General features: G+C 39.3%; 3 protein-coding genes across 3 annotated transcripts; 2 read left to right on the top strand and 1 right to left on the bottom strand.

The window, feature by feature from the left end:
- Positions 1 to 87: 87 nt before the first annotated feature.
- LOC111330931 (cytochrome P450 3A30) lies at positions 88 to 7,342 on the top strand. Its single transcript, XM_022935936.2, has 6 exons — positions 88 to 527; positions 1,192 to 1,397; positions 2,143 to 2,431; positions 2,859 to 3,162; positions 3,881 to 4,259; positions 7,129 to 7,342. The coding sequence occupies exons 1-6, from the start codon at positions 189 to 191 to the stop codon at positions 7,133 to 7,135; spliced, it is 1,524 nt and encodes a 507-aa protein (XP_022791671.1). The 5' UTR covers positions 88 to 188; the 3' UTR covers positions 7,136 to 7,342.
- A 671-nt stretch (positions 7,343 to 8,013) lies between these two features.
- On the bottom strand, positions 8,014 to 10,490 carry LOC148727435 (uncharacterized). The gene is made up of 3 exons (XM_088726484.1): positions 10,235 to 10,490; positions 9,367 to 9,962; positions 8,014 to 9,151 (listed from the first exon to the last, which is right to left on the bottom strand). The coding sequence occupies exons 1-3, from the start codon at positions 10,488 to 10,490 to the stop codon at positions 8,957 to 8,959; spliced, it is 1,047 nt and encodes a 348-aa protein (XP_088582610.1). The 3' UTR covers positions 8,014 to 8,956.
- Positions 10,491 to 11,285: 795 nt separating this feature from the next.
- Positions 11,286 to 19,768, top strand: LOC111332202 (cytochrome P450 3A4). The gene is made up of 5 exons (XM_022937500.2): positions 11,286 to 11,686; positions 11,857 to 12,062; positions 12,649 to 12,934; positions 14,215 to 14,518; positions 15,187 to 19,768. The coding sequence occupies exons 1-5, from the start codon at positions 11,348 to 11,350 to the stop codon at positions 15,570 to 15,572; spliced, it is 1,521 nt and encodes a 506-aa protein (XP_022793235.1). The 5' UTR covers positions 11,286 to 11,347; the 3' UTR covers positions 15,573 to 19,768.
- Positions 19,769 to 22,681: the final 2,913 nt, after the last annotated feature.

Here is a 22,681-nt window from a genome sequence, read left to right as displayed (position 1 = left end):
TGCTTTACTACTTACGGAGTTACAGAACGGAGCCTAAACTTTATGGAGAGAGCTTGGGCCGACGCTTGGGCCCCTCCTAAACTGACAATCAGCAAGAGTCTGGGAAGGGGAAGAAGAAATGCTGACTGTGTAAAGTGTAAGTCGATTTGAAGCGAGTGCCCGTCAGGTTGAGTTGTACTGCAGTTGATATGGCATTAGTAGACCTTTTAGAGCCACTCTTTTCGCACTGGCGGACGATTTTAATCGCTTCAGCCATATTTTTGGTCTATTTTTACTGGATTGTGCCATATCGGACGATGAGGGCTATTTACCCCAAGGGACCCATTCCGTTGCCCTTTATCAGTCATTTGTGGGATACCGTAAGACACAAGGGACTGATGCATCTGCAAATGGACGAATATTGCAAAAAATACGGCCAAGTTTTCTCTATGCTTACCATTGGCAGCAAACCATGCATAATAATTTCGGACCCAGAAATGCTGAGGGACATTTTCGTCAAAGAGTTTAGCTCTTTCGCTGATCGTCCGGTAAGCTTCACTTTGATGCATTAACCTTATCAACCTCCTGTTATCAATTACGTAAATCCCACCAATTGTTCATTGTAATTGTGCAGTTTTTTCTGCCAGCTTTGTGTCTTAGTAGAACTGTTTTTGTGGAACACGTTCACCCTTACATTTTATCCAGATGTCAAGTGCATAATTGCACAGTCAGCACTTTGGGGAATGAAACTTTTTCTGAAGAATATGCTTCGAAAAGCTATTGAAATTGTTGAAAATTCTGAGAGTTTGGTTTTAAAATAGACAGATGCTTATGCCTAAACCACTTTAACCCTTTTCTCTCCCAAGATGTCATTCATTTGGTAATTCCCCCTACTGTCTGTCATACAATTCTTATAAAGTTACCTTGGAGAATTTGGTATCTGATCAACTAATAATCCCCTCATTGATATTTTTTTTTATTCTCATCACTTGTCTGCTTGATATTGTATTGGTATGGTAAGGAGAAATTCTGTCTTGGTCACTCGTGGGAGTGAAAGGGTTAAGAACACTAGGATATGATTTCAGGATACCACAGGTAAACCCATCCACTCAAAACTTACATTGTGCATCCTGCTTGGGCTTCATTGGCTATCAATATTAACTACCATCGATCTCTCTTTACCAATAAATAGGATTTTTTTGTCATTTCAAGGTATTTTTTAAGCTGCCTGAACCTCTGAGCAGTATGCTGACACTTGCCACCAAAGACAAGTGGAAACGTATTCGCAATACTTTGACACCAGCTTTCAGTGGTCTGAAGATGAAACAGATTGTGCCTTTGATGAACATCTGTTGTGACAATTTGATTGAAAAGCTTGGTGAATTTGCTGATAAGGGGGAAAGTATTGATATTAAGAAGTAAGTATAGAAATGTTAACCCAAAAATGTTTTTTTTTAATATCTGTTTGACACTTATCAGTGTACTATAATTGTATTTCCTTTGAAAGGGTGTTTTAGTGGTGAATTATACTTTTCTGCTTGAATAACATACTGTATAAAATAAACATAAGCATGCTAGATGTAAGCATACAGCAGAGTAGACAATAATCCTTCAGCAAAGCCAACCACCTCACCATTAAGATATGATATCTCAAAAATCATTGCTTAAGATATTCAGTAAACAACATGACATGCACCCTTGATAGGTAACTTGTGCGCTATTTTTTTCCCATAGAATTCACCAGTGTTTGACAATGGATGCTAATAGGGAACTTTAGCAACAATGACGGCGACAGCAACGAAAATGTTGGGTCGAAATCTAACTTTTCGTTTTTGTGACTCTTTCGGGGTTATTCCGATGTGTTTCACTTGGAAAATGCTGGCGAACTATTCAGGGACTATATCACTATGAACGGCGTTAAAGTAAGGCAAAAGAAAGAAAAATCAACCATCTTGCGCTCACGTTCTTGAGAAAACTTATAGTTTGGTTATTTCACGTTGTTGTTTTGCCAAGAACGGCAAAGAAATGTACCCAAATGTTAAATGCACGTGCAGGGCGATTGTTTTTGCTCATTGAGCCTATTGTTTTCTGCCGTTCTCGTTGCCGTGGCCGTCGTCGTTGGTGATATAGATAGGTAACTTGTGCGCTATCTTTTTCCCATAGAATTCACCAGTGTTTGACAATGGATGCTATTGTTTCTGCTGCATTTGGTTTTCAAGTGAACTCTCAGAACAATCCTGATGACCCTGTCCTGAAAGCAGCCAAGCAAGCAATGAACCAGTCCACTTCACAGAAAATTCTGCTGACACTTCTATCCACAATACCATTTGGGGCAAAGATCATGGAGAAGACACCAAGCTTGTGGATGTCAAATAATGTTCCTCTCCTGAACATTACAGAAGAAATAGTTCAAACTAAAAGAGAGAGCAGTGAAAGCTCTAGTAGTAGGAAGGTAACTGTCTTTTGGTGATTAAAGGATACTCGCACTCATTGTTTGGCTATTTTCTCATTACATTTGTAACTTTATCACAACATGTAAGGTGGCCAATCAAAACAAATCAAAACTGTTTAAGTTTTCACAGGCCAGACTTCGAGGGACAAACAACTTGTATACTGATGATGACTTATTGTACTCAGTTTGTTCAAGTGTGAGATCTCATCTTTAGTTAGTAATTCTCCTTGCTGTTTGCCATACAATTCTTTTGATGTTAGTTGAGAGAATTTTGTTTTGGATCAACCAGCCAAATCACTCTTAAGAATCCAGGGTTACTCCAAAGGTCAAGCCATTTACTCCAGTTTATTTTTTGCTGTAATTGTTTCCCTAGCATTGATGTAAACTTTAGCCATATAATTTTATTAGTAAAACATTTATTTTATAGGACATGCTTGATTTGATGCTGGCAGCTTCAGATGACCCTTCAGTACCAGAAAAAAAGAAGCTCTCTGACATGGAAGTCATAGCACAAAGCCTTGTCTTTCTTGCTGCAGGATATGAAACTACTAGTACCACTCTAAGTTTTGTTTCCCATCATTTAGCTGTAAATCCTGAAGTTCAGGATAAACTGCAACAAGAGATTGACAGTGTTTGGCCAGATGAAAACCAAATGTTGTCCTATGAAACAGTCCATGAAATGCCATACCTAGACATGGTATTAGCTGAAGCTTTGAGAATGTACCCTCCAGGTGAATAAATGTACCCTTATGTGCAAGGGGTAGGGGCGTGGTTGACAGCCTACCGGGCTGGGAATGGAGAGGTCAGGGTTTGAACCTTGGCGAAGTCACTGTGTTGTGTTCTTGGTCAAGATACTCAACTGTCACAGTGTTTTTTTCTGCTAAGGAGTATAAATGGGTACTAGCAGACGGTGATGGTATGGTAGGGTTACGCTATGATGGATGACCATTACATTCACAGGGAATAGCAACACTTTTGTCACTTAATGCTTCAAACTAAAAAAGGATGAGCTCTTGGGCTGAGGGTCAGAAGACTTAAGAACAGCTATTCTCTTTTCTTTTTAGATTAGTTTTTTTCATGTTTTGCTTGGGGTTTCTAGACCAAATCTCCAGTAGGGAGAATTCCTACTCTAGCATTCTCTGGCCACCCAGGGGCCTTATAGGTTTTATTATTGTCATCATCATTACTGCTGTTATTATTATTAGTTTTATTATTATTATTATTAGTTTTATTATTATTAATTGTCACTTGGTCCTAACAATGCAGTGCTCACTGAGCCTTGCACATGAGGACCTCCTTTGCCACACCCTTGCTTGCCTCGGAAGGTATTAAACTGTATGCATTATTTTAAGGGGTGGTAAGAGACAAGGGAGTTCCCTTATAGCACAGAATCCTTCCAGTCTATGAAAGCCTTGTTACTCTAGCTAAAGGTTTTTTCTTTTTCGTTAGGATTTTTCATAGTCCGTGTCTGTACAGAAGCGTGTGTCCTGAAAGGAGTCAAGATACCTGAAGGGTTAATAGTTATAATACCAGTGTACAGCATTCATCGTGACCCATCCATTTATCCAGACCCTGATGAATTCAATCCAGAGCGCTTCTCACCTGCAGCCAAACAATCGCTTAATCCTTACTCCTACATGCCTTTTGGTCACGGACCTCACAACTGTATTGGAATGAGGTTTGCCCAAATGGAAATGAAGATGGTGCTGGCAAGAATGTTGAAGAAATATCGCTTGGAGGTAGCAGCAGATACAAAGATTCCCCCAGATGTTGCCATTGCATCTACATTGTCATGTTCTGGTGTAAATGTTAAAATAAGTTCACGAAATTGAGTCAGTTTGCTAGACATAACGTCTCGTAGTCACGTTCGACGCACTAAAAACTACTATAAAACGAATACAAGAATTGTAAAAACGTGTAAAATGGTATATAAAAAGTCACTTGTAAAAATGTAGCGGAATTCCAAATCGATTTCGATCAATTACGATCCTCATCGAAAGGTCAGAAATTGCTATGCAAAACCTGAAAGTAAAATTAAATCAAATAACAGAAAAATACGTGAAAGATGAAAAGGTTTGCAAATGGAGCAACCTAGAGAAGAACGAAAAGGAAGGCTTGGTTTCAATGAAAAAGAAAGTTCAGAGTCAGGAGAGTGTGGTGTTTCAAACAGACAAGTCAGGTCGCCTCTCCGTAGACAGCATGGGGAACTACAGAGTAGCTTCTCAACCGCACGTTGTCGATAGCGTCTTAATTACCAAAGATGAACATGACCGGTTACAACAGCTCATAAATGCACATTCGACGTCTTGGGTGCGCATTTTAAATGCAGGGAGCGAGACCAATAACGAGACTAGAGTAAAGAACAATATGTTAAATAGTGATAGCCAAGTAGCACCGCTATATACCCTACGTAAGGACCATAAAGAGTACAGTGATGAGTACAAGGGCCCCCCCGTTAGACCGGTATGCGGGGCAATGGTAGGTTACAACTGCAAGCTCTCTCACCTGGTGAGCGTTGTACTTACAGAAGTATGGAAATCGAGAGAGAATAGCGCCATATGCACGAGCACGGAAGACATGATCGCGGAAATGAACAGAGTTAATCAGGACCAGGATAACGACAACTTAATAATTGGCTCCACCGACGTGATTGCTTTATATCCTAGTCTTGATATTGAGTTCACAATCGATAAGGTGTGTGAGGTTTTCTACGAGAGTAACATCAGTATCCGAAGTATCAACAGTCAGGAGTTGGGTCTGTACCTGGCATTAACGACATCACCGGAAGTGCTAGCTAGGATGGAGATTACAAATGTATGTCCAACGAGAAAGACGAATAGAGGGAGACCACCCACGATCACTGCAAGTGGGAGTGAGGAGCAGAAAGAGAAAAGATTTAAATCGTGGAACCCACCAGTTACACAGCCAGATGAACGTGCGAAACGTATTATGTTGAAAGAGGCATTAAGAGTCGTATTGACAGTGATTATGAAAAATCATGTTTTCACATTTGATAACGAGATCAGAAAGCAAATAAGAGGTGGTCCAATTGGCCTTAAATTAACCGGGGTACTGGCCCAGATTTTCATGATTTGGTGGGATGAAAAATTTGCAACAAGGCTGAATGAATTGGCCATCGTTATGAAAATGAACAAACGGTACGTGGATGACATCAACATGGCTGTGCAAGCAACACCAGTTGGGATGAGGTACAAGGATGGAAAAACTCACATGGATGAGAGATCCGTAGCTGAGGATCAAGGAATCAGTGACGATGAGAGGACTATGACATTGATAAAACAGATAGGAAACGACATACACCCGTCAATACAACTCGAAATAGATTACCCCTCTAAACACCAGGACGGAAAGCTACCTATCCTTGACTTGAAGGTGTGGATGGAAACAAAAGGGGAAGAGACAGACAGGCAGGACGAGAAAGCCTCAGCCTCAGTGATCATGTATGAGTTTTATTCCAAGAGCATGGCTTCTAAGACAGTCATACATGCTAGGTCTGCCGTAAGCTGGAGTACAAAGAGAACAGTCCTGACCCAAGAAGTCCTTCGGGTCTTACTTAACTGTAGCAGATTGTTACCATGGGAACGAGTAGTAGAGAATGTTAACGAGATGGTCCTGAGAATGCAATACTCGGGGTACAGCAAGAAATTCAGATATGAGGTTGTAGATTCGGCCCTCAAAGCTTTTAGAGCGAGACAAAGAGCTGAGCGAAAAGGAGAAAGACCGTTACATCGACCCAAGGAGTGGAGAAAGGTGGAACGAGAAAAGGAAAAGAGCGAAAGGAAATCCAACTGGTACAAACGCGGCGGGAATGAATCAGTAATTTTTGTACCAGCTACGCCCAACTCACGGTTACGGAAGGAATACCAGACAGAAATAAAGCAGCAAGGTTTCAATATTAAAGTGGTGGAGAAAGCCGGAATCGCCATTAAACGACTACTCCAAAAGTCCGACCCATTTAAACCGCGACAGTGTGGACGAGAAGACTGCCCAGTGTGTAGCACAGGTGGAAAAGGACCGTGTGATAGAGAAAGTGTGACGTATGAGATTAAGTGTATCCAGTGTAACAGCGTATACGTAGGGGAAACAGCCAGGAGCGCGTATACCAGAGGGAAAGAGCATACGAAATCACTTAACAATAAGGAAGAACGATCTGCATTGTGGAAACACTGTAAAGAGAAACACAATAGAGAGGTAAAGCAGTTCCGAATGGATGTGACGGGGGTTTATCACAATGACGCGATGCTGAGACAAATAACTGAAGGAGTGAGGATAAATAATGTGAACGAAGACTCGCTTATGAACTCCAAGAACGAATGGAACTTTTTTCAAATCCCACGAGCTGTGATTGATACATCATGACCGCTTACATGAAGCCTGGAAGAAGTGTGGACATTTCAGAGTCACTTATATGAACAATTATTTATGAGTATTTTAAACATGGCGGAGTACTACTGATGAGGATCGTAATTGATCGAAATCGATTTGGAATTCCGCTACATTTTTACAAGTGACTTTTTATATACCATTTTACACGTTTTTACAATTCTTGTATTCGTTTTATAGTAGTTTTTAGTGCGTCGAACGTGACTACGAGACGTTATGTCTAGCAAACTGACTCAATTATCGAACACGTTCCTGGCCTCGGCCCACAAAATTTCATCACAAAGTTCACGAAAGACATAAATGAAAAAAATTTTGGAAAACTGCTAGTAGTCTTATCTTTTTTTTTTTTAATCTTCAATGTATGATTACACTTGACTTACTTTTTAAAGAAATGATGTAGGATGAAGGTTGCTGTTGTAAGCCTATTCCATTACATTCTTCCTTTTCCAAATGTAAAATAATTAAGAAGATCAAAGCTACAATAAATATATACCTCTTACTAACTGAGTTCTAGGTCCATACTCTAAGTTACAGACCAAGCTTTTTCCACTTGGAATTATTGCCCAAGCACAATGCACATGGTCCATAAATCCAAGGTGATAACTTAAAGTACCAGAACAATATGTAATAGCAAGTAAGTGAAATATAGCTCACTAAATTGACCAATCATGGTGTACATACTGACAGAGAGAGAAAATAAAAGCAATTATAATTTCCTTTAGCCCCTCCAAAATTTTTTAGCACTGAACCTCAGAATTTCAGGGAATTGGGGGTAGTTACCAAAACGAAGACCATTAACAAATTCCTTATGTTCATGAGACACATTACGAAAACGAAGATCCTTAGGGAAATCTTGAATTCTGAATTTGGCACATCTGTAATTTATTACGGAATATTTCAACAGCAGAACCTTATGGAACCTTAAACGGGACTACTTTAAAGCTAAAACGAGATTTAATCGAAGAGACATGACATGCACATACAGAGTAGATGCGTTGCGTGACGCTTCAAGCGTGGCAGCTAAAGATAACATTACATAAGAACTGTCAAGAAGAACATATGGAATTCATATATTCCATCAACTAAAACAGGATAACTGCATTGATTTGATTTTAATTACGTTTCCTTTAGCTCTTTCTTTTCAACTTATAACAAATATATTAAGCGAATCAAATGTCTCCAGTTCCAATCGTTTTGTTTTATTTATATGATCGTGTTCCTTATCAGTATTCTGGTGTTACGTTTTAGTATTAGCTTACATAAGCCGTTTCCCTTTTTTCTTTTCTATCGTTTGACTTTAGTTCGAACCACGCTCACATCTACAAATGGGGTGTTACGAAAACGAAGACCTAAGACCCGGTCTTCGTTTTCGTACTACGAAAACGAATACCCACTAAACAGAAAACCGTAGAAATTACAACTTAAACACACATTAAACAGCAACAACGCTTAGTAATATAATACATTACACTTCACGCGTTTCTTCCCATTATTATACTACCCGTATTATTATACGGCCCGTCTTGTCTGTTCTGTTTCGCTATGCGAGCCAATTTGGTGTTGATATTCTCAAGGGTTTCCTACGATGGCCCAGAAGGCTCAACGCAAACAAAAAGTATACTGCAGCAAATAAATATACTGCAGCAACTAAAAAATATACTGCAGCAAATAAAAAAATCAAAACGCAAAGAAAAAAAGTACCGCAGCAAATAAAAAATGCAACGCAAACAAAAAATACTGCAGCAAATAAAATATGCAACGCAAACAAAAAAAAGAAAACGCAAACAAAAAAGATTGGAACGCAACGCCAAGGAAGACTGGGTAATAGTTCTTAGTTTCCCGCCAACACTCGTTCCATCCTTTGCTTGTTCGCCTTTCCGAAACAATGTTTTGGAGCGAACTTATGGCCTGCTCCTTTAAAAATTCGATAATAACTTTATTTTCATACCCTTGATGAAAGTAATCTTCTATAATCCTACGCAGATCGCTTTCGTCCATAACCAAAAACGAGTTCCATTTCATGCTGTTTTGTTAAGGGTAAGATAAATCTGAAAGATTTCTTTGCTTTGTGAAGTTAGTTGTAGTTGTTTCTATGATAAATTGGAAGCATACTGGAGAGTTCTACTTTGTAAGTGGAGGTAGTAGGTTACACAAAGCAGCACAAACTATTAATATTTTATCAGCAAGAGGGACAAGTGGTATAGGCAGATTTCCTTGCAGAATATGGAAGTCTTTCAGTCTCTCAATGGCTCTCTCAACATGAATTCTTGCAATGGCAATTGATCTTGTTGTCTTCAGTGACTTTTTGGACAGTTGCTGACCTATTTTGCAAGAAATAAAAAAGTAATGTTTAATATTGACCTTTCAGTCTTTTGTTAAGTCTTTATTTCAAGTTGAGATTGTCTTTATAATGTGACTCACTTGAGTTACAAACATCCATGAGAGGAAAGGAAGTACTAATGACTGTTGTGTGCATGGTGGGTAAGTAGGGGAATGTCCTGAAAATAGCAATAACTTAAGGATTGAGTTACCTTTTTAGAGAAGGGAGGCATGTTTAGGAAGGCCTTTCGCTTTGTAAGCAAGTCTCTGATTGCAAATCCTCTGTCAGCCATGATGTGGTCCCCTTCCTCAATCAATTCCAAAATTCCACTCTTTTGGGTGAGTTTGCGGTCACTTGTACTTCCACTCCACAATTTTGACACAAAACTGAAAAATCCTGATGGAGTTATTCCAACTACCGTTTTCATAGTGTTATGGCTCTTATATTCACTCCCCGTGGCTCGCTGTGCAACAGGAGAGGTAGGTTTCTGAATGAATATCTCCGTACAATCAATTATAACCCTAGTGGATGGATAATTTATAAATGACCTGGGCAAGTTTAGGCGAACCATTTCTTTAGAAGGCCAAATCAACAAAACATCTCTCAACGTAATAGCAAGAAATGAGATCCAAGTGGTGAACACCTTACAAACAGAAGATTTAGAGATGGAAAAAGTGTCTGACAGGTGTTGAACAAGTAAACCCAATCGAAGTCTTGACAAGGTCAAAATAAATTCTTGCAAGATGGTTAGACTTCTCCTTTTGCCACTCTTTTTTACAGGTCTGTATTGGAAATGTACTTTTTCCCCTTATTGCTGTCCCAGTATTTCAGTTTCTCGGCTGCAGGTTTCAGTAGATTAAATATCGCCATAAGGCAGGCCAATGTTGGAAATCCCGTGTAGAATTTCACGGATTCGTCATTTTTCAGTATATCGTCCATGGAAAGTTTTCGTCCTAATGCTGGCTTATCATTGAGTTCGTTTCGAATTCTTTTGTTTTCCGCTTTTAGCATCGACACATTTTTCATCAAATCGTCCATTTGTTGGTGATCAATGTCCGTTCGACAAGAAAAAGACACACATTCCTTTTCCTTGAATTCTTTTATTCCATGAACTTTGTCTTCCTTTACCACGTAGTCATGATCTTTTAAAGCAATATCAGTGGAGACATGGAAAATTTTGGCGGGAACTACTTCTTTGTTGCCTTCAATTGAATTTCGTTTTCTCCGCTCGCTGGACCTTTCCTCGCGTTGATTCGGACATCTAGGGTCTGAATATGGATTAAAAATTGTTGGAACCGTCCCTTGTACTAATTTTTTGATCCCAGAAAGTTTCATTACGATTTGTTTCGTCTCAAAGTGTTCAGAGCATATGTGTAAATTCTTGATTGACGTAAACTCCTTATCAGCCCGACGACAGAAGGTAATCCATCTCTTTTTAAGTCTCTCTTCGCCTGGAAACCCGAAAAAGTTGAGATCCGGCCGTTTTTTAGAGTTGTTTTTGCACACAGCGATCGCACAAAACCTCATATCACACTTACAGTCACTCCAATCTGCTTTCAAAATAAGCGCTTATTCCCCCTCAGCCTCGACTTGGTGCTCTTCATTAGTTACCAGATTTTCTCGCACTAACAATTCGAAACTAGCCGACAGGTGTCACATCGTGACAGTTACTTATTAAAAAAATGCTAGTAGCGAGCTTGGGCTGCCTGCCGGTTCGAAATGGCTTTCTGGAGCGCGCGCTCTGGATGAAAACAAACAATGTTGTTGCTGCTTTCTTGTTTTCCTATTTTTATTCAATGATGCGATTCAAGGAAAATTCGTGCGATATAGGTTTTCGCGTAATTCCCTCATCAGGTAATGAATTTCTATAATTTTTCCCCAATATCCTGTATCTCGAAACCCCAAATAGGGCCTCAAATAGATTGTGTGCCGTAAGAACACCTTTGCAGGATTGACGTGGATTTATTTTTGATTAATCTGAAGGGTAATACACAGACTTACAAGGCTACGTAATTATTTTTGTTACTTTCGCAGTCGGTAGTAGAGGGCTTGAGAGGGCCTAAAATTATGCAGACATTTTGGTTTACTCTTACACGACGTACATACTAGGGGGGTTATTTGCAGGAGGGGCTTTAATGATTTAATTAAAATAAAGAAAGAGAACAAGTAGTTTCTCAAGCTTTGCTCCGAAAATGTCTGTTTCAAACTTTGCAGAGCAATTTCTTAACCACTGGCCGACGATTTTAATCGCTTCGGCCATTCTGTTGGTTTATCTGTACTTCATTCTCCCATATCGGAAGCTAAAAGCTGTCTACCCCAAAGGACCGACTCCTTTACCGTTCATCGGGCATACGCTGGATATCATAAAACACAAGGGTTCAGTGCATCTTCAGATTGACGAGTATTACAAGAAATATGGCGCTGTTTTCTCCATGTATATCCTCGGTAGCATGGCTAGTATTGTTGTCAGCGATCCTGACTTGCTGAGGGACCTTTTCGTGAAAGACTTTGCTTCCTTCACCGATCGTCCCGTAAGTTCCATGCACGATTTTGGGACTGTTTACTCTAATTACTAGTATTTTACACAAATCTCCTTGAAAGACTACGCCTTTTTGCTTTCTCTTCCTTGCAAGTCTTTGGAATGTTAGCCTTACATTCTACACAACTCCTTCCAGATTATTTGCTTTTTAACTGTTTTCAGGAATTTTTCAAACAACCCGAACCCCTCCGTAGTATGATGTCAGAAGCCAAAAAGGAGCAATGGAAACGTATTCGCAACACTTTAACACCGTCTTTCAGTGCTCTCAAGATGAAACAGATGGTTCCATTTATGAATGCTTCCTGTGATAATTTGATCAAAAAGCTTGGGGAATTCGCTGATACAGGAAAGAGTGTTGATATTCAGAAGTAAGTAATTTTGATGAATTCCTTAACCAAGAATGTTGCAGTAGTGTGTGTTCTTGGGATAGCGTAGTCTGACCATCTGGGTGAGTTTAGTTCTGAAAAGAACTGTTGCCAGTAGTTGTAGCCGACGTTTCGACAACCTGAGTGAAAGAGTCAAGTGTGTGTTCCTGCTAACTTAAGCTATGGAAACTGCCTGCCTCATAAAACGACAACCATAATCATCTCTATAAGGCAAGGTAGTCCTAAAGTAAATCTGAGCATTCAGATTGGTTTGTTCCTATTTGATATTTTGCCATACAGACTTTTTTCACAGAAATGGTCTTAAGCTGTGTATTATTTGTTGCAAAAGGTGGCAAATTCAAAATCAACAAGTTATGTCCAAGTACTAGAGCCATATGATAAGTTATTTGCCAACCTGGCACTGGGAAATATTGGCCCTCAGTCAGTTTTATATGAACCTTTCTACACTCAATCTTTACTTCCATGAACTTGGACCAATATTCCCCAGTATGGCCCTCAAGCTTGGTTGGTAAGAAGTTAGGAAGGCACTCATGATTGTTTAGTGAGGAGTTTTTTTTTTTTTCCTTAGAATTTACCAGTGCCTGACAATGGAAGTCATTCTTTCCTCTGTTTTTGGTTTTCAAGTGGATGCACAAAATAACCCTGATGATCCTGTCCTGAATGCAGCTAAACTGTCCATGACCCAAACTACTTTTCAAAAAATTATTTTGGGGGTTGTAACCTTGTTGCCTTTTGGTATGAAACTTTTGGAAAATATTCCAGCCTTGTTCCTGTCAAATTTTGTACCTCTTTCAAAAATTTCAGAAGAAATTGTTCAAACCAAGAGAAGAAGCACTGAGAGATCATCTAGGAAGGTGAAAAAAAAAAATTCAAATGGTGGTTCTAGATCTTGCAAACAGTTTTCATCAGTAGGGAAAGATTTTTTTATGTTTTCACCACAAGAGTGGGACAAAGAAAAAAGGAGGAGTCAAATCTCAGACCTTTGGGTTCTACACTCTGATGATCTACTGCTGACCCACAAAGACTGTATTGTGAGCTAGGTCATCATAAAGTCCATATATCATACGGCATACTGCCAGTGTCAGCAATGTTGAAAGAGTCGTGTGATGTTTTAATTATTTGATAACTACCTAAAGTAAATTGTATCAACAAAACTATCACTTGCTTCCAGTCATAGTCATACAGTGGAATCCTGATTTCTTGAACCCTCGGTTTCTCGAACCTCCTGATATCTTGAACCAAACCTTGTTTCCCTTGTATTTGCTTCACTTGTAATTTCACTACCGATTTCTTGAACTCCCAATTTTTCGAACCAATTTGTGTTTCCCCCGCAGGTTCCAGAAATCAGGATTCCACTATAATTGCTTGTGCTACTGATACTACTTTGGTTGCCACTACCTTCATCATCATCAATATCACCAACTGCTGAACTGCCATCACAATTAATATTTACCAGTACTGTTGATACTTAATTTTCACCATTGTTATTATCGTGTTTTATTATATGGCTGTGTCTCACAAGGACTGAGAACTACCGAATTCACGAATTTGATTGGCTGAAATTGATATTGAAAGCAGTCTAGATTTTCCCATCTAGACTGGCATCTAGACCGGTCCAGAAAATAAAGGTACAAAGAATATAAAAAATCGGCATATAAGACACAGCCATATAATAAACATCTTATTAACCAAGCTAGGTCGGTCTGTATGGGAGAATCTTGACCTCAGTCGCTGGTACAGATCTTACAGCGTTCAGTCTGTACTGGCGACCTCAGTCAAGATTCTCCCTTACAGACCTCCCGCTCGGTTAATAAGAACTAAGTAATAGTCATCATTACCATAAGCAGTGGAAGTAGCACCATGGAAGCAATGGCGATAACAAGGGTAGTGGTTGTTGCTATCGTTATCATCTTCACTATCTATTTCATTATCATCATTCTCATCAATTGTAAGGTAGCTAATTTCTAATACTCAGATCACTCTCCTCGTGCCACTGGTTGCTGCTGGTATCTTTACTCAATTTTAAATAACTCAATATGGCATTCATGATTTTATCTAGAAAGGCAGAATTCGTAAGGAGTAATTTAGGCAGTGAGTGTCACTTAAATTCAATTCAATCGCAATTTTTTTGTAGGACATGCTGGATTTAATGCTCTCAGCAGCAAATGACTCATCATTGCCAGAATCCAAGAAACTCTCAGATGCAGAAATTATTGCTCAAAGCTTTGTCTTTCTTGCTGCTGGATATGAAACCACCAGTACCACCTTAAGTTTTATGTCCCATCATCTGGCAGTAGATCCTGAAATTCAGGAAAAAGTGCAGCAAGAGATTGACAGTGTTTGGCCAGATGAAAACCAAATGTTGTCCTATGATGCAGTCCATGAAATGCCATACCTGGACATGGTGGCAGCTGAAGCTTTGAGAATGTACCCTCCAGGTATGAGAGGGACAATATTTTGATAATGATAACAGTGTTTATTTTTTGGAGTGAAGAGACAACTGCAAGTATGTCTGCATTGACAAGTTAGAAACTTGGCATGGTAATTCAAAGGGAAGCTTTTCCAGTTGATGGAATAATGTAAAAGAAATCTGCACTTAGTATTAATTTGGCAAACCTTTTTCATTTCTTTGCACCACAGAAAATAGGTACATTGAGGATTTAATGATTAATTAATTGATTGATTGATATAAGTTCTCCACCTGAATCACAGGCGCAGTATATTGTGACTGTTATTCTACCAGTACTGCCATTTTATAACTGGTACCCATATTTGTTCTCAAAGTGTTGTGGTCAAATTATATAACCTTCAACAGTTTTTCTCAGGGGTTTTTTGATCATGAATTTGGTTCGAAATTAAATTGGCCACCGTAAAGGGTTTCTAATGCTGACGTTTCTTCGCTCTAACGAAGTGCTCATGCTCCAAACGTCACCTTTGCAAACCCCTTAATTTACGTTATCACCCCAGTTGATAAAACCAAATTATTCTGTAATACCCCACTAGCGCAGCACCTCACTTTCTTCGGAAACTTAGATATCCCTTCAATCACTTGTTGAATTTCACCAAGAACCTAATTACTTTATACGACTCTGGTTCTATTTTAAAGGATTCGTTACAGCTCGTGCCTGCACAGAAGAGTGTACCATCAAGGGAATCAAGATGCCTGAAGGTTTAACAGTTATGGTGCCTGTTTACAGTATCCACCGAGACCCTCGTTACTATCCGGACCCAGACAAATTTGATCCCGATCGCTTCTTACCCGCAGCCAAGCATTCACGCAATCCTTACACTTACCTTCCCTTTGGTCACGGACCACGTAATTGCATTGGAATGAGGTTTGCACAAATGGAGATGAAGTTGGCGATGGCGAGGATTCTGAAGAAATACAGCTTTGAAGTGGCACCGGATACAAAGATTCCACCTGACGTGGTCATCTCTGCTACCTTGACGTGTTCTGGTGTCAATGTGCGAGTGAAGTCTCGTGACAAGTGAAAGGGTGAGCTTAGCTGAGGAAAACTGTAAATAATCAAATGTCACTCCATGGGTCGATTATTGACTTTATCCTGTAGAAGACCACATCACACGATCGCGTAGCGTTTGTAGCTTTTAGCTTTTTAGCTATGAAAAAAGTGTCATCTTGTTCTAGTAAGTAAAGTATACATCTTAAGTCCCAACTTTCCCAGTTCTGTGAAGATTGTGGTGCAATCTCTCTTGTAAAAGAAGGAGCCGTTGTAGGCAGTTCTTCTCTAAGGCAAGTAAGAGCTACGACGGAGGGCTAACGCTCGAAACGTCAGCTTTTATAATCGTAACGGTGGCCAATTTACCATTTCAACTTTGTTGATATATTGAAATTATTTCGTTACCCCCACCGACGCAGCCCCAAACAGTTTTTTTTTTAGAAACTATCAGCATTTAAGAGCTTGTAAGTCTGCTGTTTATACTTGCGACTTTTTTAACAACAACTGCTCGTGCAAATGTAATCTATTTTCTCCCATTGTTATTAACAAAAAAAAAAAAAACGTTTATTCTAATAAAGGAAAATGAACAACATTAGCATACACCGATGGGAAGCATTGAAACGTCTTTTTTTTTTACAAGCGCGTGAGAGGTGGTACATCGACCCATAAATGACTATCATCCTATTTCAGTCGGTGAACTTAGAAACGTGGTTAAGTTTTTTTTCTTCAGACTTGCCTCTTTATCCTAGAAAACTCGCGAAAACCGAAACGAACGTCGATAGTCGTAAGTGGCGGAAATCAATGCCCTGAGTTGAGGCAAATAAACTTTGCTCCTGAAAAACGTAAAAGAAAACAAGCTCGTAGCAATTTGATAAATTTGCATCGGAAGGATTGAAATATGGTTCAAATCTAAAACGTTACCACTTCATTTCATTATTTGAGGCTCACAGCACGCATTCAAAAGCCAGCTATATTTCAAAATTCGAATACCATATCGCATTTCATAACTAATAATATACATGAAAACATTTCTCAGTTCTGATTGGTTAAGATGAATGCAGTTTTCAGTTAATTCAGTGCAGAAGAGAGATAATTCAGTGCAAAGAAAGAAACAAATCAGACATTCTGATTGGTCAGAATGATTGGTCAAGGTCAATGTCACTTGCAGGATTTGAATAAACTTTTTGCACGTGATGCGCGCGCTTTTCTTCTGCGTAGTTATGAGAAGCTACCTCGTATTTTTTCATGTATATTATTAATAGATAATCACATGATTTTCTCGTGCAATTTGGAATAAATAAGCACGTATAAATTTTTTCAAAGACCACAAATTGTACTCGCCCTACGGGCTCATGCAATTTTGTTAGTCTTTGAAAAAATTTACTCTTGCTTATTTATTCCAAATTGCACTCGAAATCATGTGATTACCTATACAAATTTTCAAGTAACATTTTCCCTCATGCGGTATGACTCAGAGTCCGTTCAGGTTAAGCTCATGATAATTGGAAAAGTTATTTTTCAAGGATATAAAAATCAGTTTGTGGCTTTTCATTTCCGCACGAAAGAACCAGGCTGAACTTCGTGAAAATCATAATATCGTTATTTACTTCGCGACATAATCTAATAAGACACTGTTTTTAAATACATGAAAAATTATGTTCAGTAGTGTGTAGTTTTGCTTCTTATTGTTGAGGAACCATCCGGTGGATCAATTTGCTTAGAAAACTCGGAACTCTTAGACTATTTGTAAAATGGACTATCAAACAACGTCCTTGAAAACTACTGCACATCGGTACACCTATGCACACATTTATATCTAATCAGCTTACCTACCAAATAAACTTAAAGTTCAATGCAATATCTGATGATATGTTAATTACATTTAGCACTAGACAGATACACGTAGTGCGAACCTGATTTTATCCCTACTTTCGTTTCGAATTCTCATCCATATCCCCTAGCTGGGGAAATTGTTCACAATAACACGTTCCGCAATCTAATCTTCCTTTTTTTTTATTTTTTTCTCTCTTTCCTTTCCAATTTTTTTGTTTGTTTCGTATTCTGCTTGGTGGCTCTTCCAAGTAATGTCACTAGTATGTCCAACGGCATCAGTACGACTGTGAGAGATCGCCTTTGCGAAGTTAACGAGTCTCACACCAATTTCTAACTGATAAGAAAAAATATTTAAAATAAAAATTTTCAGACATAGTTTAGAGCTTTCAGTACTTGTGATGTATCTGTTTTTCAGTGAATTCAGTCTTATTCACTTATTCTGTATTATTACGGCCAATTAAAAAAAGTGCACAATATCGTGATTGCAATACGTTTAGCCTTGCGTAACAAACGTATATTCATTGGATCTGATTTATCATCACGAGTTTATTACGAATCAACTTAACGGCCTGCTCCCAGTTGGCTTGTTAGCTCAATTGGTAGAGCGCTGCACTAGTATCGCAGAGGTCGGTGGTTCGAATCCCGTACAGGCCTGATTTTTTTCAGGTCTGATTTTCGCTATTGCATAAATAGCGCTCTCTACTGCGAGGATCGTGCATCATACGTAAACGTTTGAGTGTTACATCTATACAAGCATCAGATTGGAGCCCGTCTTCAACGTCATCGGCGAAGAGCTGTTGACCTACTGGTCACTCGCGATAGAGTCAAATGATTTTTCCGTTATTACTATTTACCATAGGGGTTTTCAACCCCCCTGGTTGTGGGTAGGGGGAGTGGGTACTACAGTTGTATCTCCCCACTTCTGTGTAGGAGCTCTCTCAAGGTAACATATTCTATAATATATAAACAAATTTGTTAAAAGTGTTATATACGGATTTGTATCAGTCCGTGATTTTCGTGGTCGGAAGAACCGTAAGAGGCGAACAAGTAAATGTCTTATTTTGATTAGCAAAAAGTTTAACTTTGCGTGGCAATCGCTTGCGTGTGATACATCTACACTAGTGTCAGATTGCTGCCCGTCTTCAGCGTCCCGATTATGGAATGCACGATGTTAACAATTTCACCGGGGTAACCATTGAGGATCTGAAACGAAAGCAGAGATGAAAACCAATCTACCATTGTTAGGTTTTCAAGGTTAGTCTACTGTACTGTTTTCACATCCTCGAAAATAGCACTATTTCCATTTATCATGAGCTTAACCTAAACCGATTGTGAGTTATATAGCAATTAATTGAAAATTTGCTACGAAATGCGATATTCTAATTTTGAAATATTGGTGGTTTACGAAAGCATGCCGTGGGTTCCAAATTAAATAAAATGGTCCTCTTTTCGACTTAAACCATACTTCAATCCTGCCGATACAAATTTATCAAGTTGGTATGAGCTTGTTTTCTTTTACGCTTTTCATGAACAAAGTTCACTTGCCTCTACCCGAAGCATCGATTTCCGCCATTTTATGGCTACCGACGTTATTTTCAGTTTTCGTGAATTTTCAAAAATAAAGAAGCAAGTCTTGGCTTGGTATTAAGTTAGAACTACTGATCGAATTGATTGGTCCGTTTCCAGACTTAAAAGGCCCGCAGGAAGTGCACTATATCACTAAGAGTGTTGACGCATGACTTCGTAGGGCGCGTGACTTCGAAGTGTGCATATTGCACATTGCAGTGAGGTAGAAGTGAAGTTTAGTCTGAAGCCTGATTTAAAGTTAAGATTCAAATATCCACACAAAAGTGACTTATCGCCGCTTCCACGAAGGTAAAAGAACTCGATAAGTGAAACATATTAATTTTATTTTTTTATTTTTTTTTTATAAATTATCACGTCTGGCGAGTCGACAGTTCTCTTAAGATAATTCCGTTTCATCAACTGAGTTGATCAAGTAAATTGGCTACCGTTAAGAGTTTTTAAAGGACCCTTAAGCTGACGTTTGGAGTGTTAGCCCCTCGTCATTTGCTTTTACGAAGGGCTGATGCTCGAAACTTCATTATCAATTCGGCACTATCTGGTTGCTATGAAAACACTCTACGTTCCTAACTCGACCGATATGCGCCTGTCAAGAAACGTATTATTACGGTCAGACCTGCTGCTCCTTGGTATTCAGATGACATCAAACAGGAGAAAGCAGAAAGGAGAAAGCTAGAACGACGTTGGCGTTGCACAAAGTTAACGATTGACCGGGAATTATATACTGAACAGTGCAAACGAGTGAATCGGCTTATTCATGAGTCCAAGGTGAAATTTTAATCTGACGTAATTAATGAAAACTCTAACAACCAACGTGTATTGTTCTCTTGTTTTGGAAAAATGTTAAATACCAGTGCAGCTAAAAAATTACCAACTCATGACCGTCCCAGAAATCTCGCGAACATCTCGCGAACATGTGTGCGGTCTTTTTTGTACGGACCTCGCTGCGCTCGGTCCGTACTGACAAGACCTCGGGCCGATATTCTCCCAGTACGGCCCTCGCGCTTGGTTAATAAGATATATATATATATATATGGCCAGGAAACTGTCCTTAAGGACAAGGGCAGTGATTTTATCATGGCCGGGTGCTTTATTCGAAGATAAGCCCTAGATAACCTTTCCAACCTCTTGTTCTGAGACAGCACGAAACTAAAAATCATCAGGGCATTCATCATGTTTCCATGTTGCTGGTAGTGTTGTTGTTACGGCAGAGTAAAAATCGTGTTCTACAACAAGATTGAAGGCTTTCTGCGCCGTTAGGCTTCCCACACTGGTAAAATATTCGTTAAATTTATCAGCCAGACTGATCGGATTGCCATTGATTTTTGGTAAGGTCTTGGTTTTCCTGGACGGACAACGATTGATGATTTTCCAAATCGCATTAGTGTTCCCTTTGCTGTCAATAATTTGAGATTGAACATGAGCTTTTTCAGCAAGTCGAAATTCTCTTTTAACTTGGATATATCATCAAAGTTGATATATCCAAGTTTAAAGTTAATTTGATGGCCTGCTCCCAGTTGGCTTGTTAGCTCAATTGGTAGAGCGCTGCATTAGTATCGCAGAGGTCAGTGGTTCGAATCCCGTACAGGCCTGAAATTTTTTTCAGGTCTGATTTTCACTATTGCTTTAATAGTGCTTTACTGCGAAGGATCGTGCACATATACGTTTCATAACCGCAGTTCATACATATGTTTCATATGTTTGTTGTTGTTTGATTTATCATCTACGGGTTTATATCGAATTAATTTGATGGCCTGCTCCCAGTTGGCTTGTTAGCTCAATTGGTAGAGCGCTGCACTAGTATCGCAGAGGTCAGTGGTTCGAATCCCGTACAGGCCTGAAATTTTTTTCAGGTCTGATTTTCACTATTGCTTTAATAGTGCTTTACTGCGAAGGATCGTGCACATATACGTTGAAATGGTAAATTAGCCACCGTAACGACTACAAGAGCTGACGTTTCGAGCGTTAGCCCTTCGTCGGAGCGAATAGAGGAATTGTGGGTTGTGTGTGCTTTTAAAGGCAGAAAATGGAGCTACGTTATTGGTGGGACATAGCAACGAGAAAAACAAGAATAAATTAGTGGAATGAAAAGCGTTCGTTGGTGCCTGTGGGATTTAGACTGCCGGTTTGAAAGATGAGCTTTTGTTCAAGATATTTACGGCTTTCCGTGCAACCTTAGTGTAAGGAAAGACCGCAGATTGCCATATGTTGCTTAGGATGATTAGGTAAATTAAAATGTCAAGCGACTGGTTTCGATGTGTCCTTGTCATTCCTTTCCACGTCTCGAAGGTGTTCTCGGAATCGGTCACCTAGTCTTTTGCCTGTTTCGCCGATGTATATCTTTTTGCAATAAGTGCAAGTTATGCAATAGATTACATTGGCGGAGGTGCACGTGAAGTGATCGGTGATCTTAATGGATCGTTTAGGTCCCGATATTTTATCAGTGTTGTGAATAAAAGGACACGTTTTGCATCGTGCACGAGCGCATTTAAAAGTGCCTGGTTGGTCATTAGTCTGAAAAGAACTTCTGACCAAAAATTTGCCTATGTTTTTGTCGCGTTTGAATGAAACGAGCGGAAGCTGCGAAAAGATAGTGCTTGTCTCTGGATCGTTTTGAAGCAATTTAAAGTTTTTAAGAATGATGGATTTAACTTAGTGGTTGTGAGGGTGAAACGTGAGAGTGAATGGAATGCGGTCGGAATCTTCCTTATGCGACGTTTGTAGTGCTGAATGTCGATCAATAAGTTGGGCGCGGAGGTAACCCGCTTGAACGACAGAAACAGGGTAACCACGTTTATCGAAAAACTGGCACACTGACTCTGATTTGTGGTGGAAATCAGTCATCACTACATAAACGACGAAGTCTTAGAAACTGAGAAAAAGGAATGGAATTCTTAACGTGAGATGGATGCGAAGACGAATATAACAAGTAATTATGCAAGTCTGTAGGTTTGTAATACAAAGGGCTAACGCTCGAAACGTCAGCTTTTGTAATCGTTACGTTGGCTAATTTACCATTTCAACTTTGTTGATATATCCAAATTATTTCGTTACTCCCACCGACGCAGCGCCAAACAGTTTCTTTCGAAACTATCAACCTTTTTTCTCTCTTAACTTCCTGTCTAAAAAACTTGTATGCATTCCAACATAGGCGGTCGTTGGTTTTAATGGCTCTATTGTGCCACGTGTCACGTGTAGACTTGAATACTCGAATAAGTTTTAATTGCACGAAGATCTGGTTTGACTGTACAAAAGGAAACAAACGTAAACAAAACGAAGCGAAACGAAAATACTACAGTGACAACATACTTACAAGATTTGTGGACTCGCAGGAAACGTAAAGAAAACATTCATGAGAAAAATAACCAAACATCTAGGACCGAACTTTGACCTCTAGAGTTGCTAGTAGATGGTCCATACCACAATATCAACAATGCACATGACATAGATTTACCAGTCCCGCGCGGACTAAACACGGGAAACGTTTTGTAACTTACATCACGAGTTTTCGTTAGTTGTCGGATTTCTGAACATATCCTAAGGGCTGAGAGAAACTCATCTCAAAGCTCAGCGATGTTAAGAGCGATTTGAAGATCTTTCTTTGAAGGCAGGTTCCAATATGGCCGTTCGCACGATTCGGCATTTCCATGAAGGCTTGTAATCTCGCACACAATAGTCGGAGATACGACGTAATCTAAAACTAGTGCTTATTTGATCGTATCCTAA

Source organism: Stylophora pistillata, chromosome 7, assembly GCF_964205215.1.
Source record: "Stylophora pistillata chromosome 7, jaStyPist1.2, whole genome shotgun sequence".
NCBI classification, from domain to species: Eukaryota; Metazoa; Cnidaria; class Anthozoa; order Scleractinia; family Pocilloporidae; genus Stylophora; species Stylophora pistillata.
Note: the sequence above shows the minus strand (reverse complement) of the source record. Positions and strands in the feature narration are given on the sequence as shown.